Source organism: Lynx canadensis, chromosome A1 (genome assembly GCF_007474595.2).
Source record: "Lynx canadensis isolate LIC74 chromosome A1, mLynCan4.pri.v2, whole genome shotgun sequence".
Lineage (NCBI taxonomy): Eukaryota > Metazoa > Chordata > Mammalia > Carnivora > Felidae > Lynx > Lynx canadensis.
Genome location: NC_044303.2, coordinates 106,417,929 through 106,443,473, shown reverse-complemented (window position 1 = coordinate 106,443,473; position 25,545 = coordinate 106,417,929). Strand labels below are relative to the sequence as shown.

The 25,545-nt window shown below is 37.5% G+C and overlaps 1 protein-coding gene across 1 annotated transcript in view; it reads right to left on the bottom strand.

The window, feature by feature from the left end:
• The window catches only part of SLC27A6 (solute carrier family 27 member 6), a 75,031-nt gene that overhangs the window by 34,684 nt on the left and 14,802 nt on the right, over nucleotides 1–25,545 (bottom strand). Inside the window, exons 2-4 of the mRNA XM_030317416.2 lie at nucleotides 20,844–21,047; nucleotides 5,594–5,752; nucleotides 4,147–4,271 (exon numbers count right to left, since the gene is read on the bottom strand). Of these exons, the coding sequence (XP_030173276.1) occupies nucleotides 4,147–4,271; nucleotides 5,594–5,752; nucleotides 20,844–21,047 (488 nt within the window). The remainder of the gene's footprint in view (nucleotides 1–4,146; nucleotides 4,272–5,593; nucleotides 5,753–20,843; nucleotides 21,048–25,545) is intronic.

Below are 25,545 nucleotides of genomic sequence, written 5' to 3'. Positions count from 1 at the left end.
GTCTGTCAGTGGCCTGGCCAAAACTTCCTTCTCTTTAAATACTCAGACTGTGTCCTTTATTTTATTTTGCTTTGTTGTGACTGCAACCCCCCAGCTTTTCCATGGCTGGATCCCACTTGCCATCCCAATTCCTCAGCTCATAGGTCATCATTTCAGGGAAGCCTTCCCAGACCCCTCAACCTAATTAGCAAAGTCTCACCCTCACTACCCATCATCCTCCACCGCCTCACCCTCTTTTTCTTCATCACACTTGTCATTGTCTGTAATGAATTTCCTTCATGTGTTGGCTGGTTTATTTTCTCTCTCCCCAAGCTAGAGTGTGAGATCCATGAGAAAAGGAGTCCTGTTTGTCTTGGGTGCCCCCGTATATGGAAACCTGCAATATTATCTGAATGAATGAGTGAGTGACAGATATGATCCTATCCCTAGAGAAGGCTGCCTGCTGTCTTAGGCAGAATTTATTTAAATAAGATGAAATGCAGCAGGAATTCCCCCAAACGATCAGTGATATGCAGCACTCCCCCGTGTTCCTCACCAAGCAATATTAAATGCAGTATTACTGGTACGAAACCAAAGAAGTAGGTCCAGTCAGAAGTTGTATGATGGCACTTTGGTAACGCAGAAAATGTGGAGGATGGATGTGAGGAAGAGCTGCTTTCCTACTCTCCAAGGAAAAGAATAATTACTCCATCCCTCTGAGTAAGAAGGGCCAGAACCTTGGCTGTTTTAAAAGGGCAGTGCTGCTGCCAGAAGTTTGAGGCATATCCAATGTGTACGCCACAGGAACTTTTGTAATTGGACTTTTGAAATGGAGAAAAAAGACAGGGTTTAGGGGGTGGATAAATGCTTCCATCCAGGGAAAGCCAAGTCCAGGGTGTTTTTATGCAACTAAATAAAACCACATACAGCTTTGGGCAAAGCTGTATTTATTTTCCTCTCCCCTCCTCCATTTGCCTTCAGGTAATTGCTTTAAGATTATTTCACACATACTAACTTTCCCCCCAAAGAACTTTAGTTAAGAATTAAAATATATAGGAATTCTGCTTTTAAACACTCGACTCAGGTGGTGAATTCTACCTACAGGTAAATCTCCTTTGGAATATATCACTTACCCTTGGATGGACAACAAATCCGGGTGTATTTGTAGAATAGGTGATTTTGCTTTCTTTTCTTTAAGGATTTATTTTAAACAAGTGTCTAGGAGGCTTCAAACCACGGTTTATGAGACATACACTTTTAACTCCCTGAGGGTATGGACCCTATCATCTGTTCACTGTCTGGCTGTACCAGAACTCAATGCTATGCTCACAGAAGACATGGCCCCTTCTCTGCAGAAGCAATTCACTGAAAAGAATAAATACTGGACAGGGGGGGAAAAAAAAAGACCTCCTTAAAAGTGTAAGATGTCATAACAGAATGACTTTCTTCTTTTCCTGATCTTTAATGCCAAGAACTGTTTGTTCTCCTTCTGTGTGAAATCAGCAAAAGTGATTAGGTAATACAATGCATCTCTGCTTAAGAAAATTATTAAGTTTCTGTCTCTCTCTCTCAAAAATAAAATAAACATTAAAAAAGTTATTAAGTTTTCCTTTGGGCAAAGCTATTTTTATTTCTTTCTCTTCTCCACTTCCTTCAGGTGAATGCTTAGAGAATATTTCACAAACACTATCTTTTCTTCTAAGGACTTGAGTTAAGAATTAAAATATTTAACTAGCTAAAAGAAATCGAGTGCTCTACTTTCAATTCTCGGTTCTCTCAAATTCTCTGCAGCTATAGCATTTTCTCAAAATTAGTGCATTAGAAATTCAGAGAGGTGAAAATGATATTTCATTTTATAAAAAAAATCAAAGGAAAACACTCTGAAAAAAGATTTTTAGTGAACATGACAAACTATTAATACCTTTATTATAGGAAATGATAGCTCAAACAGGTAAGAGAAAATATTATGTGCTAAAGACATAAATGAGTAAAAGGCTCAGAAGAGACATTTTCAGGTGAAAAAAGATGGAAAATTATTCCACCTTGCCAGTAATCTTAACAGAAAATTTAAAAACATGTTTGTTTCTAGTCTTTAATTATAAATAAAATTATAGTTTTCCCATTAAAAAAACAAGACATTCTTTGTGCGAACAAAATATTATTAAGAAGCCCAACCAAATTGAGTTTCATCCATCATATCTGAAAGGGTGGATCTTGAAGATTGGTCTATTTTCCCTGTTCACCTCCTTCAGGGACTTCTGAGGAACCTTGAAGGAGGTGCTGGTTCCCCATGAAGCATAATTAGAAAACCATATTTTTAATATCACACAGTACTGATAAGAGACCGTACAATATGCATCCTCCCACAATGGTCGATGAGACTCTAAATCACGTTAACCATTTCAAACAGCAATTTGGAAATATGCCATAAAAATCACCAAAATATCCACGTCCTTTGTCAGCCTTCAATTCTGAGCCCCTATACTGGTGATCTTGCATAAAGATACTAATGGCAGCATCATTTAATACAGTAAAATGTTAGAAAAAATTGCATGTGTTCAACCATTCAGTACATACTTAATGAGAAAAAAGTCTTGCAAAAAGCTAATGTTGTTACTGAAGGATAAGGAGGAAAAGGAAAGGATAGGGGCACAGTTTAGAAAGTTCATGAAGAAGTACCTAATCTATCCTTTACTGAAGGTGGCTCCTATTTTACTGGAGGGCATTAATTCCCTAAATTATCTTAGTCCAGATACCACATTACCAAAGAACACAATGAAAACTAGAAGAGAAAATATGTCAGGCTGTGGCATTATACTTAATTGTTCTACCAGGTCTTTTCAGAAGACCACAACACCGACATTGGCAAAGCCTCCCGAAGAGAACAAAGGTCAAAAAAGTCTAGAACATGTCTCTGAGACTCTCTGTCTTAGCGATAGATCGAGGGAATTTGTAGCTAACTGAAGCACTCCTGACCAAGGAAAGAACAAGGATGGCTTCTGGCCACAACAGGGGTTGGGGGGGGGGTGTGGGTCGGGAACTAGACGGGAGGTCTCTACATGGTAAACTATGAGCTTAAAGTGAATGAGAGCATTTTATAAATAAGGTTATCCAGTTTCACATTCTTTTTGTGTTTTTCTGCCCTGTGTAATCCCATATCTTCAACAAAGTCTTATTTAAATGCTTCCAGCCTAGTCTCAGCTGTGCTGTGGGTAAAGGAAGGATTACATGTCCATATTTTAGCCAGCCAGAGAAGACATCTGGCCCACCATCCATGCCTTAAGCTGGCATGATGATGGCAAAGGTGATGAGAAATGAACAAAGAAGTTTAGCAAGGGTCAAGGGCAGGTCATCAATTCTGCTGCCCGTCCTACACAGGGGGCATTGTCTATCACCATTATTCATGGGGCTGGTGGAGATTTGATTACAGAAGCTGACTTCTTTATAGCCTCAAGAATGTTTAGAAAACCAGACAGTTAAAAAATAAGCACCTTGAAATATAAATGAGATCAGGAAAAGGAAAATAACCTCTGAGGCAAAAAAGCAAACAAACTAATAAAGACAAACTTCAGGCTCTTGCAACTCTCTCTGCTTGTCTATTTTCAGAAAGGGGCAATTTGTCAATTGTCTGTGGAAATGATTGGTTTAGGTGGGCAGACAAACATACATCAAAGCAAAATTTCTTTTTAAGTTGAAATCAAAACCAAACAGATATACTAATATAATCACATATTCAAAAGAAAAGAAATAGAAAACAAGTCTAATCCATGTCATTAGTTTTGTTTTGTTTTTTCAAAGAACAGCATTTTAAAAGATTCTCTAATTCAACCTTGTAATAACTGCTTTCTGTGTGCATCATCTAATGTCATAATCAGATGTGTGCTGTGTTTACAGAAATTTTCATCAGTCTAAACACCAAGTGGACTGGATTGTGGGTCTGTCCTATCCTGCCACCATAGAGAGCACATTAGTACAATCCTGCCTAGCTCTCCTTTTATTTTTTCTGACTTGTTTTACACTCATTTCATCTTGGGGTATTGCAAACATCTGTCAGTCAGTCAAACTATGCTCTGGAAGAAGTAGAATATACACGAACAAAAATTAATTTTCTCCCCATGCTTTTTCTTTCTGAAATTACTTTTCCTTTCTGGTAATGATTATTCTTACCTTAGGTTGTTTGCAAAGATAGTGACAGAGTTCTCCAATATACTGAAACACAGTCACATTGTACTTTCTACAGTCATTCCAAAAGTGACTTGCTGAGAATTTCTTCTTTAATACACAAGTAGCTCCTATGAGAAAAGGCAAACAAAACAAAACACAACAAAACACAACAACAACAACAACAAAAAAAGGCACTAAGGGAAATATTTGAGGGCAGAATGAACAGAAAACTAAAATGATGTTGCCCTGTCTGGTGCACTTGTATTCAATTTCAAGACTTTTATAATCTATCAGTGGCCATTTATATCAAGCTCATTTGAAAACATTAATCTTACAGTCCAATAAACTTTTTAAAAATTCATGTTACAATTCTGTATTTTGACTACAAATATATTCTTTTTGGGATGAAAGAAGCAATCAAAATGCTTAGGGAGTTGCAAGCGTTAGAGGATGACTACCAATAAGGGTTAGTCTTCTCCACAGGGATCAACAATATTCATTTACTTTTGACCTTGAATATGTACATCTTATTTACTTTTAAAACCTTAAAGGAGCCTTAGTATTTCCAAGGTTGAGAGTTAGTAAGGTAGAATTGGTAACACGGTACCAAAAACAAGTTCACTGATGGCTGCAGAATTTAACTGTAACGACCTGATTTTCACAACAATGTAAACCATATGACTTTTTTCCAAGGAAAATGCTAATGTCTTGACCCTCATCTTTATTTATTTTGGACACTGATCATAGTCTAAATATGCTCCTCCATAAAATTACTTTATTGTAGTTCAAACATATACACTGTGACATATAAACACACACATAACTATAGTTAAGTACTATTTCAGGGCCAGACACATAATCTGAGCATGTTTATGAATGAAATCTACTGAGTCACAAATTCTACCAACTGAGTTACTGGATGCCCGGGTACCTTGTCTTCAAAGACAGGCTCAACAATTCCTTCTATACACTTACCTTTGCACTGTGCATTTGCCACTCTTCCCTTCAAGGGGTAGGGTCTATTTCCCCACCTCTCAAATCTTGAATCTGGACTGGCTTTGATCATCAAAATACAGGTGAAATTATCTAAGTGATTTCTGAGGGTAAGCCTTTAAAGCCATGCAGCTTCCACATTCACCCTTGTGGAAGGCTCCTAGTACCATCTAAGGAGGCCAGGGTAGATCATCCAAGGATGAGTGACCGCATGGAGACGGAAGCCCACTCAACAGTCAGCTCCAACCACAAGGCCAAATTTCCAAGGCACTAGTCTTTCCAGTTTCAGGATTATAACACTATGCCATGAAATTATGTCCTTTTAATAAACGTACTGTTTTAATTATATAATAAGCACACAATCACTCTGAATTCTACTGATAGAGTTTCAAACTTTAACACAAGTTACAATTAATAGGCATTTTGAAAACTTACCAGACATAAAATAAAAACTTACCTAACTCAATACATCCACCAATTCCCAGAAGAGCTCCTGAACTATGATACAGGGGAAGGGTTATATAAATGATGTCATTAGCAGTACAACCAAAAGCCCACAAGCCAGCAGAGCCCTTTAAAGTCTGCATCTGAGTGATCACAGCTGCTTTTGGTAGCCCTGGAAGACAAGAAAAGAAATATATGTAACAGAAAGTTTATGCTGGTATCAACTACAGTGGCAACTGAGACAAAATACATCAAAATATTACATGTGCTTTATAGGGACCATGCAAATGTGAACTGCCACTGTACTTAGTTCCTAGAATCTTGGATCTACCCAGAAGAATCAAAACTCAAATTATATAGAGTTTGGGATGCCATAAACTTCAAAGAGCCACAGCTGCTACAACAATGACAAAAATGTCCCAAATCCGAAAATGTACACCCAAAATGAGGCAAATCACAACATAAATCTAAATTATACTTAAAATAGAAATTTTCTAGTGAGCAATTCTAATTCCAAGATTCTGTCTCAAGAACCAGTAGTTTTATCATGTTTCATATGTCCTGAATTAAGATCATTATAGAATATCAGATTCAGTAATACATAATGTTGAAACAGTTCTAAATATTCATGAGCCAAACATCGATCACTTTCTTTTTCCCTTCCAGTCTTCTTCTATGTACAATGGGTTTCTTAAAAACATTTGTAGTTGTGATTAATATATAAAACATTTTGCTTACTTTTTTTTATTTTCCATATCGTTATAGTCTTTTGGATTACAATGCCAGCATAATAAATTCATCCAGTTAGTATATAATGTAATATGAAATTGGCTTATTTGAGATTGACTATCAGCAATTTCATGTTTCAACATACAGTTCCTTAGCATGGGACACAACTTGTTTTCACAATGATAAGTACCCTCTCTTAAATTCATTTGTTAGATTAAATGCTACTTTAGTCCTATTTTGTGTCACTTCAAAGAGTTCTATTATTTTTGGAATGTCTTCACTCAGAGGGTCCCAGCCCAAATCTACCTCACCAATAAAGTTACTTCACTTCACAAAATGCAACGGTGACAAGGAGTATCATTTGTTGTTCCAGAGATGCAAGTGGAAACCAACGTCAGAAAAGCCACAGGAATAAGCAAATAACAGGATTTAAAGTGAAGAGCAGCAGATAGTAGAGCCAGAAGTACAGCCTTTTTCTCTACCCCACATACTGATACAGTCCTACTCACTATCTGTCAAAGGCAGGTCACTAATGTCAGTGGCTCTACAAACTTACTGCTGCACCTAGGTGGACTTGATTTCCCACTTCTAGAAATGGAGTCCTAAATTTCACAATGTGTTTCCCAAACGGAAGTACTTCCTTATTATTTTCAGCTTGCCTTGAAGTCTTATACTAAAATATACCCCTACAGTGATGTCAGCTGCGAGGCTGTGTGAGTCAGTCCTTGTTTCTCTTCCCTCTGATATACAACTAAGGGGACATGGATAACTATCTCCCTCCAAAAGTGCTGCGGCATAGCTCACGAAGGCACCCAGAGATCCATCCACTGGTGGATACGATCATGGCTGAACTGGACCCCAGAGGCAATGACAGAGAGAGGGAAGTGGCACTGGAGCCGTGGAGGCAGAGAATGAGGTAGCTGGCCAAAGAGCAGGCCAGCATGACCCTTGTGGCGGAGGAGATCCAAGGTGAAGGTGAATGAGTGGTGAATTGGCCTCGCCACATGTGCTGCCGCTGGAAGGACCAGTTGCTCTCTCTCAGGAGTGACCACAGTGACTGAGGAGAGGGAAAGGAAAGTCAAAGAGGCAGACAAAGAGAAGTGAAGCAAAGGGACTCCTACTGGTTGCCCCAGGACTCAAGAGGACCACCCATAGATCTCTATGACACCCTTCCTCCCAACGCTTGATGATTCCCCCTACAAGGGCAGAGGCACACCCAAAGCCCCAAGCGCTAAGTAGACCCCCAGGCCCCCACCACTCTGCCTTTTTTAAGTGCTGCCAGCTCCAGAAAGAGAAACCAAGAACTGGTGCTATAGCGCCACCTTCTGGAAAACAAAAGGAAGGCTCCTAACTACCTTTGTTTTCAACTGTTTGTATCAAAGAAAACAAAACCTTGCCTGGGAGACCTGGCTGACTCAGTAGATGGAAAGTGAGACCCTTGATCTCTGGTATGTGGCTTGGAGCCCCACATTGGTGTAAAGCATTACTTAAAATATTTACCAAAAACCCACCTTGCCTATGTAAGAAAAGTGTTTGCCACTTTAAATACGGTGCCAGAGGCACTTTTCATCAAACATCGAGAAAAATCAGGGTAATACAGTATAACAAAAAGAAAATGACAATATTTCATGAACAGAACCTCAAAATATGGAATAATGGAATCTAACTGGTATGGAATTTAAAATATCTATCATGAAGAAGTTCAATGACCTACAAGAAAACTCAGAAAGACGATATGATGATCTCAGGGATAAAATTAATGAATAGGAGCACTTTACCAGTTCTGGAGCTGAAGAATTCAATATATGAGATGAAAGATGCATTAGAATTCACTGGAAATAGACCAGATCATATGGAAGAGAATATTAACTAGGTGGAAGATAAAAGTATAGAGATGATTCAGGTGTAAGAGTAGATAAAAAGTAACATTTTTAAAAAGTGAAGAAAACCTATGAGAACTATCTGATTCCATTAGAAAAGCCAACACAAGAATAATGGGTACCCCAGAAGGAGATGAGAGGGAGAAGGGGGCAGAATGAATATTTAAAGAAATAATAGCTGAGAACTTACCATACCTGGGGAAGGAACTGGGTATATACAAGTCCATGAAGCTAATAGAATACCTTAGTATTTCAATGCAAAAGATCTTTTCCAAGACACATTATATTAACCTGTCAAAAGCTAATGATAATGAAAGAATGATAAAGGTAGCCAGGGGGAAAAAAAGACAACAGTCTACAAAGGTACCCCCATTAGGCTATCATCAGATTTCTCAGCAAAAATTCTACAGGCCAGGAAAGAATGGAATGAAATATTCAAATATTGGAAGATATTGGAAGATAAAAACTGCCAGCCAACAATAATCCATCTGGCAAAGTTCTTTCAGAAATGAAGCAGAAATAAAGGCTTTCCCAAACAAAACTGAGGGAGTTCACCACCACACGAAATATTGAAAGGAGCTCTCTGAGCTGAAACAAAAAGACAAAAATACACAAAACTCTGATTAAGTCGCTAAGTAGTCAGAACTAGAATACTGTAACTCTTTTTTATAATATTATAATAAACTCCTAATTATAACATAAAGGATAAAGGAAAATAGCATTAAAATTAGCTCCTGGGGCGCCTGGGTGGCTCGGTCGGTTAAGCATCCGACTTCAGCTCAGGTCATAATCTCGCAGTTGGTGGGTTCGAGTCCTGCATCTGGCTCTGTGCTGATGGCTCAGAGCCTGGAGCCTGATTTCGATTCTGTGTCTCCCTCTCTCTCTGCCCGTACTGTGCTCACTCTTTCTCTCTCTCAAAAATAAACATTAAAAAAATAATAATAACTAGCTACTACAACTTGGTAATAAAATCACAGCATAAAAAAGAGATAACTTATGACATCAAAAATATAAAAGGGTAAGAATAAAAAGACAGAAACTTTATAGGTGAATGAAGATAAATCGCTATCAGCAGAATAAGAACTATTTTATCTAAGATATTTTATGTAAATGCTTGGTAACCACAAAGCAAAAATCTAGAGCAGAGACATTAAGCATAAAAAGGGGGGACTGAGCAAACCAGCATGGAAAACCACCAACTTCCAAAGAAAGACATAAAGGGAAGGGAAATAAACCAATGGGAACACAAAATACCCAGAAGTCAAAAGATAAAATGACTGTAGTAAATCTTTGCATATCAATAATCACCCTGAATGTAAACAGATTGTACTCATAAGTCAAAAGGCACAGTGTGGCTGCATAGGTTAAAACAAACAAGACTCAACTATATGCTGCCTATAGGAGACTATTTCAGCTCTAAAGACACACATAGGTTCATAATCAAAGGATGAAAGATGATATTCCAAGCAAATGGAAATGAAAGGGTGGCAGGCATAGCAATATTTATATAACAAAACAGACTTCAAGCCAAATGAGTAATAAGAGAGAAAAGGTCATTATACAGTAAGGGGTCAATACAGCAAGAAGATACGATGATTGTCATTACATGTTCTCCACACCTGAGCATCAAAATGTATTAAGCAACTAATAACAGATCTTAAGGGAGAAATAGACAATATAATAATTGTAGGGGACTTCACATTTGATCTTAACCAAAAGACCAAGAAGCAATTGTAGGGGACTTCAATACCCCACTATCAACAATAGGTAGATCATTCAGTAAGAAAATCAACAGGGAAACACTGGAATTGAACCACATTTTAGAACAAATGGGCCTAATAGATATAAACAGAACATTCCATCCAGCAGCAGCAAAATACATATTCTTCTCAAATGCAATGCAAAAGTCTCCAGGGTAGATCACAAAACAGATCTTAGCAAATTTAAGAAGAATGAAATCATACCAATTATCTTCTCTGACCAGAATGGTATGAAACTGGAAATCTGCAACAAGGGAAAATGAAATCTACAAATGGTGGAGGCTAAACAACACACTTCTAAACATCCATTGAGTCAAAGAAGAAATCAAAAGGGAAATAAAAAATGTATCTCAAAACCAAAGAAAAGAAAACACAACATAACAAATATTGTGGGATGCAGCAATAGTAGTTCTTAGAAGAAAGTTTATAGCTATAAATACCTACATTAAGTAATTAGAAAGGTCTCAAGTAACCTAACTTTATACCTCAAGGAGCTAGTAAAAGGAAAAATTAAGCCCAAAGTTAGCAGAAGGAAGGAAATAATGAGGATCAGAGAAATACAAACCAAAATAAACAATTAAAAAAAAATCAACAAAACTAAAAGCTAGTTCTTTAAAAAGTTCAACAAAATTGGTAGACTAGAGAAGAGAGAAGAATCAAATAAATAAAATTAGAAACAAAAGAGAAGACATTACAACTGACACTATAGAAATAAAAAGGATCATGAGAGACTAATATGAACAATTATATGCCAACAAATTACATAACATAGAAGCAATGGATACATTGCTAGAAGCACACAACGTACCAAGACTCAATCAGGAAGAAATAGGAAATCGTAACAGATCAATAATGAGTAAAAAGACTGAGTATAAAAAAACCAAAAACTCCCCAAAGTGAAATCTCCAGGACCAGCTCCTTCACTGGAGACTTCTACCAAACATTTGAAGAAAATACTGACAAGGAAGCAACACTTCCAAATGCACTGTACAAGATCAGCATTACTTTGATACCAAAACCAGATAAAAATACAAGAAAAAAAATAGTAACCAATATCCCTGATTAAAACAGATGCAACAATTCTCAATATTAGCAAATCAAATTCTAGAACACATTAAAAGCATGATACACCATGACCAAGTGGGATTTATCCCTGGGATCCAAGGATGGTTCAACATAGGCAAATCAATAAATATAACACATCACATCAATCAGATGAAACCTAAAAAATCACATGATCATTTCAAGAGACCTAGAAGAAAAGCATTTGATAATAAACATCCTCTTTTAATAAAAACCTTTAACGGACTGTGAATTGAAGGAATATACCTCAACATAATAAAGGCCATATATGACAGTCTGACAGTTCAACAGAGAGAAACTGAAAACACTCCTAATAAGATCAAGGACAAGGCAAAGGATGCCTACTATTATAATTCCTATTTAATATATTACTGGAAATCCTAGCAAGAGCAATTAGGCAAGGTAAAGAAACAAATGTTCTCCAAATAGGAAAGAAAGAAGTAAAACTGTGATTATTTGCTGATGATATTATCCTATATAGAGAGAAAATTCCAAAGAATTAGGCAAAAGACTATTGGAATTGATCAACAGTTTCAGTGAAAGGTCAGGACACAAAATCAACATATAGAAATTAATTGTGTTCCTTTACACTAATGATGACTCATCTGAAAAAGAAAGAAAACCATCCCATTGACAATAGCATCAAAAAAAATAAAATACATAGGAATAAATATACTCAAGAAAATAAAAGATCTGTACAATGAAAACTATAAAACTTTGCTAAAAGAAATTAAAGAAGACACAAATAGAAAGACATCCCATGTTCATGGATCGGAAGAATTAATATTATAAGAATTGCCAAACTACTTAAAGCCATCTACAGATTCAAAGCAATCACCATCAAAGTACCAAAGGCATTCTTCACAGAAATATAGGAAACAATCTGAAAATTTGTGTGGAACCACAAAAGACCCCAAAGAGCCAATGTAATACCGAGAAAAAAAGAACAAAGACAGAGGTATCATGCTTCTGAATTTCAAACTATACTACAAAGCCACAGTAATAAACACAGTAGGGACTGGCACAAAAATAGGTATGTCTACTAATAGAACAGAATGGAGAGCCCAGAATTAAACCCTGGCATATATGGTCAACTAATATCTGACCAGGAAGCCAAGAATACCTAGTGGGTAAAAGGTAGTCTCAACAAATGATGCTGGGAATACTAGAAAAACATACGTAGAACAATGAGGGGCACCGAGGTGGCTCAGTCAGTTAAGTGTCAGCCTCTTGATTTCAGTTCAGTTCATGATCTTGCAGTTCATGAGATCGAGCCCCACATCAGGCTTAGAATGTTCTCTCCCCTCTCTCTGTCCATCCACATGCTTGCTCTCTCTCTCTCTCTCAAAATAAATAAACTTAAAAAGGTGTTAACAACATATAGAACAATGAAATTGGACCTCTATCTCACACCATAAAAAAAATGAACTCACCATGTATCAAAGACTTAAACATAAGACCTAATACAATAAAACTCCTAAAAGAAAATATATGGAAGAAGCTTGTTGATATTGCTCTTGGCATTAATTTTTTTAACATGATACCAAAAGCATAAACAATAAAAGAAAATAAAACAAATGGGATTACATCAAACTCAAAAGCTTCTTTACAGCAAAAAAAAAAAAAAAAACAAAAAACCAAAAAAACAAAAAAACAAAAAACAAAACAAAACAAAAAAAAAAAAAAAAAAAAAAAAAACCACAGCCAAATAAAAAGACACCTATAGAATGGTAGAAAATTTCTGCAAACCATATATCAGATAAGGAGTTAATATTCAAAATATGTAAAGAAGTAAATCAACTCAGTAACAGAAAAAAAATACAATTAAAAACTGGGAAGAAAAACTAATAGACAGTTCTCCAAAATGTACATCAAAATGGCCAGATACCTGAAAAGATATGCAACATCACTAATCACCAGGGAAATGCAAATCAAAACCACAGTGAGATATCACCTCACACGTGTTAGAATGGCTACAGGCAAGAAGACAAGAGACAACAGATTCTGGCAAAGATGCAGTCAAAAGGGAATATTTATTCATTGCTTGTGGAGTGTAAGTTGGACTCAACACTATGGAAAACAATATGGAGCTTCTTCAAAAAATTAAAGAACAGATTTACCACACAGTCCAATTCTACTTCTGGATATATACCCAAAGGAAATCAAAATGTGATTTCAATCAGATAATCTGCTCTCCCATGTTTATCACAGCATTATTTATAATAGTCAAGATAGGGAAACAACCCAAATGCCCATCAATGGATAAAAAAAGATGTGGTCCATATACACAGTGGGATATTATTCAGTCATTAAAAAGAAAGCTATTCTCCCATTTGAGACAACATGGATAGACTGGGAGCACATTATGCTACGTGAGATAAGTCAGAAAGAGAAAGACAAGTGCTGTATGATGTCACTTATATATGGGATCTAAAAATGTTAAGCCTGCAAAAACCAGAGAGTAAAATGTTGCCAAAGGATGGGTGTGTGTGTGGGGGGGGGGGGGGGGATAAAAGTGATGGTGTTTAAAGGTACAAACTTTTAAGGAATAGTCAATAAGCTGTAGAAATCTAAGGTATAGTACAAGGAATATAACAGTAAAATTGTACTATAATTATGTGATATGCTAAATATCACTATATAGAGATATTATATAAGTGTTTCAAAGTAACACATTATATAGTTTAAATTTACAATGCTACACATAGAATTTATTCAATAAAAATAAGTTATAAAATAAAATACACTCCCATGTCTGATGTTCGAATTTTATAGCCAAAATCTCCTACTGCCCACTACATGCTTCTCTAGGTATTCTCCGGCCCCATGTAATGCCCTATGGCTGGTACTTTCTCCTGGACCTCCTACTACTGATCATTTTTACCTGTTTTGGCTCAACCTCTTTGAAATGATACTTGATCTTCCAACAGAGATTTGACTCATGGTGCTATTTCTATCTCCCAACATATATCTCACTGAGACAATGAGCACTACCTATTGCATACAAACTAAACTCCAGTTTGCTCTGGTAGGCCTTCTCTGATTTCATCGTATATTCAGTGCTTTGTATAGTAACCAAAATTATTTACACGTTGCACAGTCAACTGGGGTACCATCTTACTAATAGTAGGACATCATTCTTTCCTCTGATTCAACACATTCACTGATAAAAAGCCAACATTCTCATGGGGTTTCTGGTCACAGCAGCACATAGAGCTATGAACCAGAGGCTTCAATGACTCCTAGACATTTTACCCAGGAGAACCTCAAGTCCACGCTGTTGCCTCACCTGCTTTGACATTTTCTGACAAGCTTTGTGCTCCATGTCTACTAAAATGGAAGATAATTGATCTCATATGCAAAGCTGGCATTGTCTTGGATTTTATCCTAACTAAAATTTACTAATTTTTTTTTTAAAAGAAATCTCTCTGGCTCTTCCTGATAGCTTGGCATCTCACACCATAGAAGTTTGTTGTCCTCCTCATGCATGGGGAATCTCTCCAAATTTTCTTGTTAAACCCACTGGGTGAGACTAGCTCCGTCTTTGGCTTTTGATAATTCAATGCCTTTCTCTTCTTCATACAGAGGATCAAGCATTTATGTGTTTTCTGCTTCCAAGAAGTTCCCACCCATGGTCCTTCAGTCACTATATTCCCTACTTCCCACACTGTTCCTGATTTCATGGCAACCCAGGTTTAAAAGTAGCTTTTTACTTGGGGTTGTGACCAAAAATAAGGATGCTTTATCTAGATGTTTCCTGTGAGCTTAGGTACCTCCTTCAAAGCACACTAGTAAACTAATTAGCCATGTTTCCCTTCCTAATCTGGTTAGCTTTAAGTGATAATGACCTTGTTAATGTATTATAAGCCATCCAAAGTATTCAGTTAGATTTTTTGATAAGAGACCAATTATGAACTTGTCCAGGAAATGAAAGTGATCAAAACTTGATGGAGGTTAAAGTTGGAAAGAAGGAAAAAAGATATAGGAGAATAAAGTTTGTTACAACAGCATTTTAAAGTCCTGCCTTTAAAGAGTTAGAAAGCACATTAACATATTAAAGCCCTTGTGGAGCCAATGGTGCAGAAACTTTGATATTTTTGTTATGGTGTTTCTCAAACTTATGTGGTCATAAAGTCCCTTTTTGATTTTTATTTCATTTTTTTTTAAGTTGTGAAGGGATATGCTGTACAACAGACGTGGAGAAAAGATACCTAATATGGTCTCCAAAGTCCTCTGCTCTCCTAACCTTCTATGAATCCCTAGCATTGGAACTCCTCACAGGTCCAGGAGGAGGTCCAGGCATAAAGGTGGGAGGGAAGCTGTGTCCAGTGAGTTGAGGATTAGGAGGATAAAGAAGGGAGAGATGATCCAATTCAGAGGTAGGAATAAATAATTTAAGGAATTCTGGGATAGTTTTAGAAAAATGAAAAAATCCATTAGGTCAAGGAAAAGGAGAGACAAAGGACAGAGAGATTGAGATGGTGCTAGCCACTGGCTTCCAGGCATAGTGTGGCAGGCAGTGAGCTCGTTTTCTTCTTCCCCCTCCTTCTTAGGAACAGTCAAACCAATGGCTCCTCTGTCCAGGCTTAAACAGCTTTCCTAGAGATTCCTGAAGCTACCTAACCAAGCCCAGTGAACAATAAGAGAACTAGATGTTGGCAGATAGAACACATACACTCAAGGCAAAAAGAATGCAATTACAGATGAAAACAACCAAATTTTGGAAAAGCAGAAGGACAGCTGTGTACACAGCAGACCCAAAAAGCTGACACAGGAGACAAACCTTGAGGAAAGCTGATCTGCCCCCACAGAATCCCAGAAAGGCTCAGAAATTTGATTAGCAGGCACCCTATTGAAATGGAAGATAAATATGGAACTATAAACAAGGAGCTTTATAGAAGTTCTATTTAAGAAACCATGATGTCAATGTTATAGAAAAGGGAATCTATATAATTCTCAACCTTTGTTCATTAAAATATCACATTATCACTTATGTCAAAGAAACATGAATGCCATCAAAACTGAACTCAATCTTTTTCTCACTTGGAGACAGACTGTGTCTGCTCAGATCCAGGAATATATTATTTTGGTGACCTTGGGCAAACAGAACTTGGCAGTGGTAAGAATGGATAGGAAATGTTTAATACCAGCTGACAGGCTTCCTTATAACCTGCCAAAAGGGCTTATGAGAAGATTCTCTCTCCATCATTCACTTTTTCAAAGCCCACTTTTTTTTTTAATATGAAATTTATTGTCAAATTGGTTTCCATACAACACCCAGTGGTCATCCCAACAGATGCCCTCCTCAATACCCATCACCCACCCTCCCCTCCCTCCCACCCCTCATCAACCTTCAGTTTGTTCTCAGTTTTTAAGAGTCTCTTATGTTTTGGCTCCCTCCCTCTCGAACCTTTTTTTCCTTCCCCTCCGCCGCGGTCTTCTGTTAAGTTTCTCAGGATCCACATAAGCGTGAAACCATATGGTATCTGTCTTTCTCTGTATGGCTTATTTCACTTAGCATCACACTCTCCGGTTCCATCCACGTTGCTACAAAAGGCCATATTTCATTTTTTCTCACTGTCACGTAGTATTCCATTGTGTATATAAACCACAATTTCTTTATCCATTCATCAGTTGATGGACATTTAGGCTCTTTCCATAATTTGGCTATTGTTGAGAGTGCTGCTATAAACATTGGGGTACAAGTGCCCCTATGCATCAGTACTCCTGTATCCCTTGGGTAAATTCCTAGCAGTGCTATTGCTGGGTCATAGGGTAGGTCTATTTTTAATTTTCTGAGGAACCTCCACACTGCTTTCCAGAGCAGCTACACCAATTTGCATTCCCACCAACAGTGCAAGAGGGTTCCCGTTTCTCCACATCCTCTCCAGCATCTATAGTCTCCTGATTTGTTCATTTTGGCCACTCTGACTGGCGTGAGGTGATATCTGAGTGTGGTTTTGATTTGTATTTCCCTGATAAGGAGTGACGTTGAACATCTTTTCATGTGCCTGTTGTCAAAGCCCACTTTCTATATCACTTCCTAACTTGCATCAACACCTTCTTCATTATCAACATCCTAAGACTTTATTGTGTGAGAATCAAGTGACTTTTATGACATCAAATGGCATGCTAATATAAATGATCATATTTATTACCGTTACAGTCACTTAATTCAGCACAAGATTTTGAGTTGCAAAAGCAACATTTTGTGTTAGAGAGAGATGCCTTTTATAAAAAATATTAATTAAATCTTCAAGGAGGCTCCATATGGTTTTGTCAGACTCTTCGATAGCATTATATTATTAAATCGTGATATCTGTGACCAGTTCTGTACATTGCTCTGCTCTGCTCTTTATAAGAGGACCCCACATTGCTTAGACTTTAAGTGAAAAGGGGATGACATTTGTAGAACACTCCCTGTGTAAGATCATTCACAAACCAATTTTAGAAGAATGTCAATAAATGCTTCTTGATATTTGTTTTACAATTCAAAAAATAATACAAAATTATAGCCCCAGACTGCTTCCACTATTCTGGTAGAAATTATGAGATTTACCCTCCGGAAAAGAGAAGCCCCCGGAAACCACGGGAAGAAGAAATACTGAGCAAATAAGGGGAATAAAAAAAGAAAGTCTGCCTTTGCCTTCAGCTCCCTTTCACATTTGACTCGTTTCACCCTTTGAGAATCCTGTCTGAGGAATCTGAATCATCCGCAAGTAACAAACTGAAAGACACTGACAGTCATGAATTCCCTGACAAAATGTCCTTTACGATGAAACCAAACAGTCCATAAATTCCACTCAGGCACACAGAGCCTCTAGTCAGGATTTGTTTTGGGGGGTTTTATGTGTGTTTCTTTGTATGCATTTTCAATATGAAGTGAATATTTAAGGAAATCCTCTAGGATAAAGGACAGAGACCAAAACAAACCAAAAGATAAAAGGATGTTGGCAAAAATAGAGACTAGGTAGAGAGGAGAAATTTTCAAAAAAATTATTGCTAATATTCTGAGAGATACAGGATAATAAATAATAACACAAAAATAACATGGTGGAAAAAAGAGGCATTTTCAGAGAATAGAGGTTTGGAAGATAAATCTCTCAAAAAGTAGATGAAAAGTAAGAGAAGGAAAATGGGATAAAAAAGATTAGAAAATTAATTACTCAGTCCAGGAGGACCAATCTTTAAGAAGTTACAGTTTCAAAGACAAAAGAATAAACAAACAAATATAATAGAAGGAGTACATGGGCAGAAAGAATAGCAATAAAAAAGGAAACAGAAGGGGACAGAGAACTTTTTTCTCTTTAATTTCCAAGTACCTAGACTTGTAAGACATGAGTTTCCAGACAGAAAAGGCCTATAAATTTCCCAGAAAAATGGATAAGTAAGACCAGGCCCAGTATAAGTCATCACCTCATTCGGGACCACTGAAGATTCACAGGAGATAATAAAAATCCCCCCCAAAGAGAAAAACAACACCAGCTTGGATGTAAAGGCAAAGAAATCAGAAAAGAAATGATGTCTCACTATGTGTCCTGGAAGTCAGAACATGGAGCCATGTCCTCAAACCCTGGCATAGAAATTTTCTTCTAACCTAGAATACTACATGGCTAAGTAGAAGGGTAGAAAATAAGACATTGCTGGATGTGAGGACTTAACCATTCATCTCCTAAATACTCCTTAGCAGATAGCTACTGGAAGCGGGGCAGTGAACTGAGGAAACTAATTTAGGATCTAGGAATTGGGGAATCAGAAAAAAAGAACTGAAGGGAATTCCCAGGACAATGGTGACAAATAAACCCAGGATGGTCAGAGAGCAAGGGATTGAGACTGAAATCATAGGGAGGCTCCAGGCAAAAGGTGGCCAAGAACACATGCTTGACAACATACAGACTACGTTTTCAATATCAAAGGTGAGCTCTCTTTTTGACAAAGGGGTGAATATGAGTGATAGGTGTATAGATAACTAAGTAAGCAAGCAAACAAAAACAATAATGTTTAAGTCCAGGTTGGGGGGAAATCTTACACAAAAGGAGATAATAGTGTTTACTAAGTTATGATACTGATACCAATCCAGTCAAAATTAATGATGACACATTTGCAGGATGTTGGGGAAAGAAAGTGTCTGCACCAGAGAGAAAGAAATAAATGGAGAGAAAGAGTGGCTGGTGATGGAAGGCAAATCCTCATTTCCATCATGGGAAATCAGTAGATACTTTTCAGTAAGAATCTACTAAACATCCAGTAAGATACCTGTTTTGTTTAGAGAAATGGAGGTGATTCCTAAAAAGAAAGATCTAAAAATATTGAATGCATTTGGTTTGGGGAAGGAGAAATTGAGGCGGCAGGGGTTGGGGGGCGTGGGCATGCAGGGTACTTTTCTCTAAAATTTCTTAAGCTATTAGAATTTTTCATCTCTGTGCTATAACTTTAACACAAATAAGTATCAAATAAAATAAAAATTAGTAGTACTTTTGCTTTCAGCCTGTTGTACAAATGCATTAAACAATCTGGTTTCAATCTTGAAAAACAAAAATTGTTACTAGTGGCTTTGGCAGGTTCTCTTTGGGCTGGGGGAGTGGTGAAGATTGTTTGGAAGACCAGTCACTTTCTGTTTTTAGCAAGAAAACAGCCATACAGATAGATTGGTTAAGTACCTTCTGTTGGAAGTTTTTAAAACATATCATTTCTGAAATTTTATTGTCTCTTGTAAAGTCCAAAGTCAGACTAAATGTATGCAGACAATTTGATACGCATTAGCATTTTCCAGTTCATTTATCAAAGCTGTTCTAAATGAAGTTAAAAGCACAGCCTACTTTCCAGTGTAAGAGATCGTTAGCCTCCAAAGAGTAAATTTAAAAAAGAGAGAGAGAGACAGGCACACACATACACAGAAGAGGAAAGAAAAAGAAAAATGTAAGAAAACTATTTATGCAATAATAGTTTGCTTATATTACTGCCTGTGCCCAGGAAATGAGGAACAGCGTATTTTTAATGTACTTAATTCAACCACCCAATCATCTTCACTCTAACTGCAAAAGTGTATTTAGCCTACCATAAAGACCATTCAACTTTTCCTAAGAATCAACTGAGTTTAATATTTTGTTGAATTCTTAGGCAGTTTATTCTTTTTATTTTGGTGTGTTGTTATTTTTACCAAAAAAAAAAAAAAAAAAAAAAGGTGTGAATGTTCAGTTACTTGATCCTATTTTCTATCTTCTCCAAAACATGCAGGGCTTCCAAGACTTCCTATTTGTCACGTGTTCCGATGACCCTAAGGAAAAACTGGGAGAGCCTGATATAGGTGCTTAAATTACAGCTATAGCTGGATTGTGTTTAGGATTTAACATGGTACACGAAAATAGAGAAGACCTTTAAAATAGACTAACGGATTTTTGAATCCAGTAAGATAATTAGAAACTACTTCAGCTAATTTCTTCATTTTATGCATCAGGAATCTTAAGGAACAGAGAAGCTACCAGGTATCTTGCCAAAGAGGCTGGCCAAATTTCACACTCCGAGCAACTGGGTTGGGTCAAACTGTTAAGACATTCCAGAGTCCTTCGTCGAATCAAGTTTGAAGAAAATCTTTCTAAATGAGACAGTGGCCAAGTGAACAGGGTAATCTGCCACGTTGTGGTTAGAGCAATTAACTTTTTCATCCAGGTTTGAGGGTTCTAAGATCTAAGAGCCTCAGGACTTCTTGGATGCATGCTTTTTCAGATGTTTGCTGAGTACCCATGGTGACTACGGTTGCTTTGCAAATATGTTGCTTTCTTTTTAATTCTCAAGATGAAAGGGATCATACCTGTTGTTCCAGAGGTAAAGATATAAACGTGAGTAGACCTAAGGCTTGAGGCAACATGGTGGCTGCGTGCCACAGGTTTGTCAGATGCCGTCCTCATTTTTTCTTTGAGTGAAATCACGCCTCGTGGAACAGAATCACTCATTGCCCAAACACTGATACCTTCTGGGATTCTCGGCAGGATTTCTTCTATAGTTCCAAGCAAATCTAAAAACCAAAGGTTTAGGAATAGATAAATAAACCATAAATCTCAAATGATTAACCTGTGTTTTCTTTTCTCTGTTGAAACAGGGATAGAATGTAAATAGAACACGGACTTCCTTTTCATTAGGATAACTATATGATTCTGATTCAACCGGACCAAGTGAAAGGGAAATCTGGTTATCATCTGACTTAATAAATTCAAATAGGCTGATTCAAATTGAACTTCACAGACACCATTATTCAGATTATGGTTTTTTCCAATATTTAAGTGGAACTCTTTTTATATCCTGCTTTAAATCTACACTCAGGATACTAAACATTTTCCGTGAAATACATCTTAGTGGCTCATTATACCCAAAAAAACCATCTGTCACTGTTTAATTCTACTATTCTGCAATACATTCAGGAGACTCCCCTGACTCTTCTGGTATCATAAGATCATTATGGTTTAGAGACACTTTTGGAGTCAAAAGTTAAGGAAATTAGAGATGTCCTTTTCTCTGGATCAGGATAATGGAAAGTCAGCTTGGGGTTGCCTGGGTGACTTAGTCAGTTCAGCATCCGACTTCGGCTCAGGTCGTGACCTCATGGTTCACGAGTTCAAGCGCTGCATCATGGTCACTGCTGTCAGCCTGTCAGTGCCGAGCCTACTCTGGATCCTTTGTCCCCCTTTCTCTCTGCCCCTTTCTAGTTTGCACTCTCCCTCTCAAAAAAATAAATAAAACTTTTTTTTTCCTAAAGTGAAAGTCTTTGAAAGCAAAAGGAGGAAATGAATGTCTTCCAGAAAAGGTAGTAAGATCCTCAGTTCCCAGCAAGGTGCAACAATGGCAAGTAGGAGCAGGTTGATGACAGCAGCACCCTCCATCAGCAGCAATGGAATCCAAGGCTCAGCTAGAACCAAGGTCAGGCGAAAAGGGAGGCAGGGGAGTAGAAAGAAAATCCTGAAACACTGGCGTCTTCAAGCCTGAAGATCTTGAGAGTCTCATAAGACAAAGAATCTGGGTTGCAATAAAGGTTTCAGAAAGGAGAAAGGGACACCTCTCTCAAGAAGCATCTACTGTACAGATCACAACAAAGCACCTGGAGAGGAGAGCCTATGTTACATTAACTTGGGAGACTGAACTAAATCTTCTTAATTTGGTCATTAATGTAGAAGAAAATGTAATCTGCTCATGGGGAGAGGTGGGTAGAGAAAAAGCAAGACAGAAGGTGGGCATGAGTCCCTGAGGAGGAAATACTTATTAAGGTACCCAGCACACTGTAGGATATAAAACAAGGGTGGAGGAGGCATCTTGTTCCTGGAGAGTCTTTGCATAAGCCAGTGAGGAGGCCTTCTTTTTTTTCCAGGGAAGAGACACAGTTATTTACGTATTTTAAACTCTTTTAAAATTTGACACTTCCCTACTTTAATATGGATCTCTAACAGTGAAGTTTGACTTTTACATTCCACAAAGGTGCTCCGATTTTAGTTTGGTTTTCCTATAAAGTGTCCTAATTGTCGAAGATATAAGTGATTTCTGAGGGCTACATTATTTATCTTAAAATCTACATTATTGTATTGGAGATATAAAACACTAATACCCCACTAGCCTGTAGAGTTAATACAAGAAATGCCAAAGATTACCAACAACCACCAGAAGCTAGGAAGAGTCAAGGGAAGATTTTTTGCTTAGATCCGTTAGAGGGAACATGGCCCTGCAGACACTTTTATTTTGGACTTCTAGCGCCAGAGATGTGAAGGAATAAATTCCTATTGTTTTAAGCAACCTAGTTAGTTATCTATTACTTCAGCAGCCCCAGGAAATTAATACACCAAGGTCACAAGCTGGTGAACAGAACTGTTATTCTTTTTTTTTAATTAATTAATTAATTAATTTTTAAATTTACATCCAAGTTAGTTAGCATATGGTGCAATGATGATTTCAGGAGTACATTCCTTAATGCCCCTTACCCATTTAGCCCAACCCCCTCCACAACGCCTCCAGCAACCTTCTGTTTGTTCTCCATATTTAAGTCTCTTATGTTTTGTCCTCCTCCCTGTTTTTATATTATTTTTACTTCCCTTCCTTTATGTTCATCTGTTTCATACCTTAAATTCCTCATATGAGTGAAGTCATATGATATTTTCTTTCTCTGAGTGACTAATTTCCCTTGTGCGTGTGTGTGTGTATGTGTGTATGTGTGTGTGTGTGTGTGTGTGTGTGTGTACCACAAATTCTTTATCCATTCATCCGTCCATGGACATTTGGACTCTTTTTATACTTTAGCTATTGTCGATAGCGCCACTATAAACATTGCAGTGCATGTGCCCCTTTGAAACAGCATGCCCGTATCCCTTGGATAAATACCTAGTAGTGCAATTGCTGGGTCATAAGGTAGTTCTATTTTTAATTTTTTGAGGAACCTCCATACTGTTTTCCAGAGAGGCTGCACCAGTTTGCATTCCCACCAACAGTGCAAAAGAGATCCTCTTTCTCATCATCCTCGTCAATATCTGTGTTTGCCTGAGTTGTTAATGTGAGCCATTCTGACAGGTGTGAGGTGGTATCTCATTGTGGTTTTGATTTGTATTTCCCTGATGATGAGTGATGTGGAGCATTTTTTCAAATGTCTGTTAGCCATCTGGATGTCTTCTTTGGAGAAGTGTCTATTCATGTCTTTTTGCTCATTTCTTCACTGAATTATTTGCTTTTTGGGTGTTGAGTTTGCTAAGTTCTTTATAGATTTTGGATACTAACCCTTTACCTAATACATCATTTGCAAATCTCTTCTCCCATTCAGTTGGTGGCCTTTTAGTTTTTCTGATTGTTTCCTTTGCTGTGCAGCATCGTTTTATCTTGATGAGGTCCCAACAGTTCATTTTTGCTTTTGTTTCCCTTGCCTCTGGAGATGTCTTGAGTAAGAAGTTGCTGCAGCCAGGCTCAAAGAGGTTTTTGCCTGCTTTCTCCTCTGTGATTTTGATGGCTTTCCGTCCTTCATTTAGGGCTTTCTGTCTTACATTTAGGTCCATCCATTTTGATTTACTTTTGTGTATGGTGTAAGAAAGGTTCATTTTTCTGCATATGTCCAGTTTTCCCAGCACCATTTGCTGAAGACACTGTCTTTATTCCATTGAATATTCTTTCCTGCTTTGTCAGAGATTAGTTGGCCATATGTTTGTGGGTCCATTTCTGGGTTTCTTATTCTGTTCCATTGATCGGAGCGCCTGTTTTTGTGCCAGTACCATACTGTCTTGGTGATTACAGCTTTGTAACATATCTTCAAGTCCGGAATTGTGATGTCCCCAGCATCGGTTTTCTTTTTCAAGATTGCTTTGGCTATTCAGAGTCTTTTTCAGTTTCATACCAATTTTAGGGTTGTTTGTTCTAGCTCTGTGAAGAATGCTGGTATTATTTTGATGGGGATTGCACTGAATATGTAGATTGCTTTGGGTAGTATCGACATTTTAACAAAGTTTGTTCTTCCAATCCAGGAGCATGGAATGTTTTTCCATTTCTTTGGGTCTTCAATTTCTTTCATAAGCTTTCTATAGGTTTCAGTGTATAGATTTTTGAACTCTTTGGTTGTGTTTATTCCTAGGTATTTTATGTTTTTTGGTGTAATTGTAAATGGGATCGATTCCTTGATTTCTCTTTCTTTTGATTCATTATTGGTGTATAAGAGTGCAACCGATTTCTGTGCATTCATTTTATACCCTGTGACTTTGCTGAATTCATGGATCAGTTCTAGCAGTTTTTGGTGGAATCTTTTGGGTGTTTCATATAGAGTATCATGTCATCTGTGATGAGTGAAAGTTTGACCTCCTCCTGGCTGATTTGGATGCCTTTTATTCCTTTGTGTTGTCTGATTGCTGAGGCTAACACTTCCAATACCATGTTGAGTAACAGTGGTGAGAGGGGACATCCCTGTAGTGTTCCTGACCTTAGGGAGAAAGCTCTCAGCTTTTTCCCAGTGAGGATGATATTATTGGTTGGTCTTTCATATACAGCTTTTATGATCTTGAGGTATGATCCTTCCATCCAGATTTTCTTGAGGGTTTTTATCAAGAAAGGATACTATATTTTGTCAAATGCTTTCTCTGCATCTACTGAGAGGATCATGTGGTTCTTATGCTTTCTTCTCTTGATGTGATGTATCACACTGATTGTTTTGTGGATATTGAACCAGTGCCCTGCATCCCAGATATAAATCCCACTTGGTCGGGGTGAATAATTGTTTTAATGTATTGTTGGATCCAGTTGGCTAGTATCTTGTTGAGGATTTTTGCATCCATGTTCATCAGGGAAATTGGTCTGTAATTCTCCTTTTTAGTGGGGTCTGGTTTTGGAATCAAGGTAATGCTGGCTTCATAGAATGAGTTTGGAAGTTTTCCTTACATTTCTATTTGGAACAGCTTCAATAGAATAGGTGTTAACTCTTCTTTATATGTTTTGTAGAATTCCCCTGGAAAGCCATCCAGCCCTGGACTCTTGTTTTTGGGGAGATTTTGACTACTAATTAG